This window comes from Salpingoeca rosetta (assembly GCF_000188695.1).
Source record: "Salpingoeca rosetta unplaced genomic scaffold supercont1.4, whole genome shotgun sequence".
Classification (NCBI taxonomy): Eukaryota; class Choanoflagellata; order Craspedida; family Salpingoecidae; genus Salpingoeca; species Salpingoeca rosetta.
The window spans coordinates 1,979,330-1,983,809 of NW_004754930.1; the positions used below are offsets into that span (position 1 = coordinate 1,979,330).

Genomic DNA, 4,480 nt, shown 5'->3' on the forward strand with positions numbered 1-4,480 from the left:
CCGCTTTTTTCCTCCTCTTAATTTTAGAACACGGGGTTTTGGGTTTCTCCCGGACCACGGACACGATCACGATCACCTATGTTGTGGTCGTTCCCCTCCTCGTCGTCCCCGTTGCTCTCATCGGGCATGTGGGTGGGTGGCATGAGCATGGACCACTCCCACTGCCTTCCATATGCATGCCAAGCAGCCCCTTATGATGTTGTTGCTTTGGGCGCGCACCATTGCCGCACCAGCAGTCCCACCGCTCCCATGTGCCCTTTCCCGCGCGCATAAAACACGGGGAGTTGGTCGGTGGTGTCGTACACGTCTGGCGCGTGGCCCTCTCTCAGCAAAAGCGAACACCCGTCGGTGTGGCCCATGAGGGCCCCAAAATGCACCGGCCCCCCTCCTTAAAGTTCCTTTGCCTCGCAAAACGCGTGCAGATCCACAATGCCTTTCACCTGCTCCGCTTTTGACGATGGCGAAGCCCCAGTGTTGAGGATGGCCGCCCCCTACCAAAACAAAACCCTGCAGAGGAGAGGCAGCGGGTTTGTTTATTTTTGTGTGGGGGGGGGGGGGCCCAATGAGTGTTTGTCTGTGTGTGTGTGTGTGTGTGTGTGTGTGTGTGTGTGTGTGTGTGTGTGTGTGTGTGTGTGTGTGTGTGTGTGAGTGTGTGTGTGTGTGTGTGTGTGTGTGTGTGTGTGTGTGTGTGTTGGAGTGGGGGTATGGGCGTGGTGTTGGAGTGTAGATGTGTGTGCCATGATAACACACACACACACACCAACACATCGGACACACACACACACACACACCAACACATAGGACACAAGCACAAACACGAAGGACACACGTGTGCAGGAACGTACAAGCCGCACGCACACACACACACTCTCACTCACACACTCACTCACTCACACTCACACTCACACACACACACAACTACGCACATCCACACTCATCACACGGACACACACACACACACACACACACACACACACCCATCACACACACCCATCACACACACCCATCACACACACAGAGTCATACAACGCTCACTTGATGGTTTTGATGGAGCCGTGCATGCAGGCAAGGTGTAGCGGGGTGCGCCCATCAGCGTCGCGTGCAAACAACCCAGACACGCCGGCGCGAAACAGTGCCTGCAGGCAATGCGGACTTGACAGCTGAACGACATGATGCATGCACACGCGGCCCTGTGCGTTCGGGATGGTGGCGTCAGCCCCATGCTTGAGCAGCAGCTTGATGTGGGCAAGGTGGCCGTGGTGACAAGCCCAGGCAAGCGGTGTCATCGCCTGAGTATCCACCATGTTCAGCATGCTTGTTGGCGACGCTGCCGCTGCTGCCATTGCTGTGGATGAGGATGAGGATGAGGAGGCGTGTGTTGCTGAGGAGGATGCGCGTGCTGTTGCTGATGATGTTGGTGATGCTGTTGCCGAAGCAGCCGCGGTCGTCCGCGCTTGGGCCGAGTTGAGACGGGCGAGGAGAAGGGCGAGGCAGCGGTGGTTGCGCTGGTCCGCCGCCCAGTGCAGCGCCGTCCGCTGAGCATCGTCTGGGGTGGTTGGAGGTTAGGGTAGTTGGGGTGGTTAGGGGTGGGGGTTAGGTTGGGGTGGTTAGGGGTAGGGTGGTTAGGGTGGTTAGGGGTAGGGGATTAGGGGTAGGGGGATTAGGGGTAGGGGGATAGGGTGGTATGGTAAGTAGGGAATTGTGTGTGTGTGGGGGGGGGGAGAAAAAGCGCACCGACTAGGGTCCAGTCTGCACCGCGTTGCAAGAGCCACTTGAGTGCTTTGCGAATGCCGTTGAAGATGACCCAGTGGACGGCCGTCCGCTGGTGGCGGTCGCGATAATCAATTGCAGCCCCGCTGTCAAGCAGCAGCTGCGCAGTCTGCACAGTGTTGTTTCAAAAAGGGCGGGGGAAACGGGGATTGATGTCTCGTGAGTGTGCGAGGGAGTGCGTGTGGAGGGGTATAAAGCAGACGTGCAGGCGAGGTGGTCGCAGGCGGAGACACAAGGCAATGCAGAGAGAGAGATAGATAGAGAGAGGGAGGGAGGAAGGGAGGGGGGAGGGAGGGAGGGAGAGAAATGAACATGTAAACGCAAGTACACAGACAACCAGCGCAGAAATACACAAGCGCACCAAAATTACAACAGCATGCAATCACGCAAGCAGCATAGCCACACACAACACAACACAACACAACACACACAACACAACACAACACAAACACAACCACCACCACAACACAACCACAACCGCAACCACAACCATAACACAACCACAACCACAGCCGCAACCACAACCACGGCCGCAACCGCAACCACAGCCGCAACCGCAACCACAACATAAGCACGCCACACGTACAGCACTCCCCCCCCCCCACACACACACACAACACAACCTTGAACTGTCGGGAGAGGACGGCAAGCATGAACGGTGTGACGCCGTCAGCGTCGGCAATGTCGACGTGCACGGATGCGCGGGCGAGGAGGCGGCGAAGTGCAGTCGTGTTGCCCTCAACCGCAATGAGGTGCAGCGGTCCAAGCCCACGCTTGGTTCGCGTCTGGTGGTGGTGGCGGTGGTGTGAAGGTGAGGAGAGGGATTGAGGGAAAGAGCGGGAGGAGGGGGGATGGTGGGATGTGTATGCGTGTGCGTACATGTATGTGGATGTGTACATGTGGTTGTGAGCAATGCGCAGGCGGCATGAAAAAAATGCAAAGCCATGTTGTGGATGGGCGGTGAGGAAGGGGACAAGAGAGCAGAGTAACAAGGAGAGCAGGGAGAGCAAGGGGTGAACATGAAATCGATCCAACAGGAACGTCCCTTCGGACACAGCAACACACGCACGCACGCAAGCGCGCACACACACCGCGCTGACGTTGCTTGACGCGACGCTGGCTGTGGAGTAGCCGTCATCAGACGCGAGCGTGGCACACGTCTCCCTCCACGCCTGGATGAGGGAGTCGGATTCCTCAAGGGGAACAGCGGTCCATGTCTCCTCCTCGTCCACAACATCGTCATCGTCATCGTCATCACCATCACCATCACCATCGTCATCGTCATCATCATCAATAACACGCCGAGCGCTGCGGGGTGGAACTAACGAGCGTGCCGGTGTGCTGGTGTTGTTGCTGGTGTGGGAGGGTGTGGGGAGGGAGCTGCTAACGGCGGGTGCAGGCTGCTGACCATCGTCATCATCGTGAGATGGCGTGAAGGCATCGCGACTGCTTCTCCTGCCAAACCGCAGCAAGCGCGGTCTTGTGCTTCCGCGCCGTGTTCTCTCGTTTGCGGTGATGCTGGTGGTGGTGCTTCCAGTGTGCTCTTCCCGTCGCGCACGCTCGCCATGTGCAGCAGAACCCCTCTCACGCGGCGTCGCGTGGCCGGTGCCCGCAAGCATCAGCTGCACAGGATTCTTGTTGGCAGCTTGGCCGTCACCTGACACGGCTGTGGTTGGTGTCGCACTGCTCGCGCTGTTTGCGCCGTTCTTGTCGAGCAGCGACGCGCGGGGCTTGTGGCCAGCAGCGCCGTCATGAGATGTGTCGACACCGGCTCGTAATGTGCCATGCAATGGTGGGTGTGCCTGCACCGAGTGATCAGCGTCTGCAGCAGCGGCGATACCAGAGTCACGCACGGCTGGTAGGCGGCGTGGCAGCCGCAGCTGGGAGGACACGCCAGCAAGCGGGTCGGGCCGGGGCCGTGCCTGTTGCGGCAGCGGTGGCAACTCACGCCGCATGCCGAGGAGGAGCGGCTGCTGTGTCGACAGGGGCGTCGGGTGATGCGCGTGGGATGTGGGGTGTGGCGCAGGTGTCACTGGTGTTGCCGCTTGCTCTGGAGGCGCCCCTTGTGTCACAGGCAAGCTGCGAGTCTCGCTGGTGCTGGTGATTCGGGCGGTGTGTCCGGTGTTTCCCGTGGGGGCAATGGTGGCACTGCTACGCCGGCGTCTGAAGGGTGTGAGCCAGGAGAAGCGCCTGGGCGGAGGGGCCACGCGAGCATCACCGTCGTCGCCACCATCAGCAGCAACAGCAGCATGGCTGTGACGACCGTGGCGGTGTTCACGGCCGCGCCGCTGCTGGTGGCGCTGTCGGTGTCGTCGAAGAGAGAAGGTGGTGAGCGAGCGAGACAAGCGAGGCATGGCGGGCGAACTTGGCGAGGTTGGTAGAGAAGACGATGACGCGGACGGCTGATGCTGCGGTGGGTGTTGCGGGGTTGGCTTTGGGGAAAAGAAGATGCGGGAGAGGGACCTTGCGAGCCATGTTCCGCTGGCAGTCGTGCTTGGCGAAGACGACGCCGAGCCATGCAGTGGCGGTGGCTCGTCCATGGCGGGCCGACTCTGGGGTTATGTGAGGGAGGAGAGGGGACGGTAGAAGGGTGGTATGAGCGAGGGGGCATGGGAAGGGGGGGACAGGAGGGAGAGGGGTGTGTGTGTGTGTGTGTGTGTGTGTGTGTGTGTGTGTGTGTGTGTGTGTGTGTGTGTGTGTGTGTGTGTGT

General features: G+C 59.8%; 2 protein-coding genes across 2 annotated transcripts in view; both read right to left on the reverse strand.

Moving 5' to 3' along the window:
* Positions 1–23: 23 nt before the first annotated feature.
* Positions 24–359, reverse strand: PTSG_11748 (uncharacterized protein; the record flags this gene model as incomplete). Its single annotated transcript, XM_004997415.1, has 2 exons — positions 24–165; positions 220–359. 2 exons carry the CDS (start codon positions 357–359, stop codon positions 24–26), a joined length of 282 nt encoding a protein of 93 aa, XP_004997472.1.
* A 672-nt stretch (positions 360–1,031) lies between these two features.
* The window catches only part of PTSG_01496 (uncharacterized protein), a gene marked incomplete at its 3' end in the record, with an annotated part of 3,719 nt that continues 270 nt past the window's right edge, over positions 1,032–4,480 (reverse strand). Inside the window, exons 2-5 of the mRNA XM_004997416.1 lie at positions 2,862–4,322; positions 2,394–2,555; positions 1,735–1,879; positions 1,032–1,546 (exon numbers count right to left, since the gene is read on the reverse strand). Coding sequence (XP_004997473.1) covers positions 1,032–1,546; positions 1,735–1,879; positions 2,394–2,555; positions 2,862–4,322 — 2,283 coding nt within the window. The remainder of the gene's footprint in view (positions 1,547–1,734; positions 1,880–2,393; positions 2,556–2,861; positions 4,323–4,480) is intronic.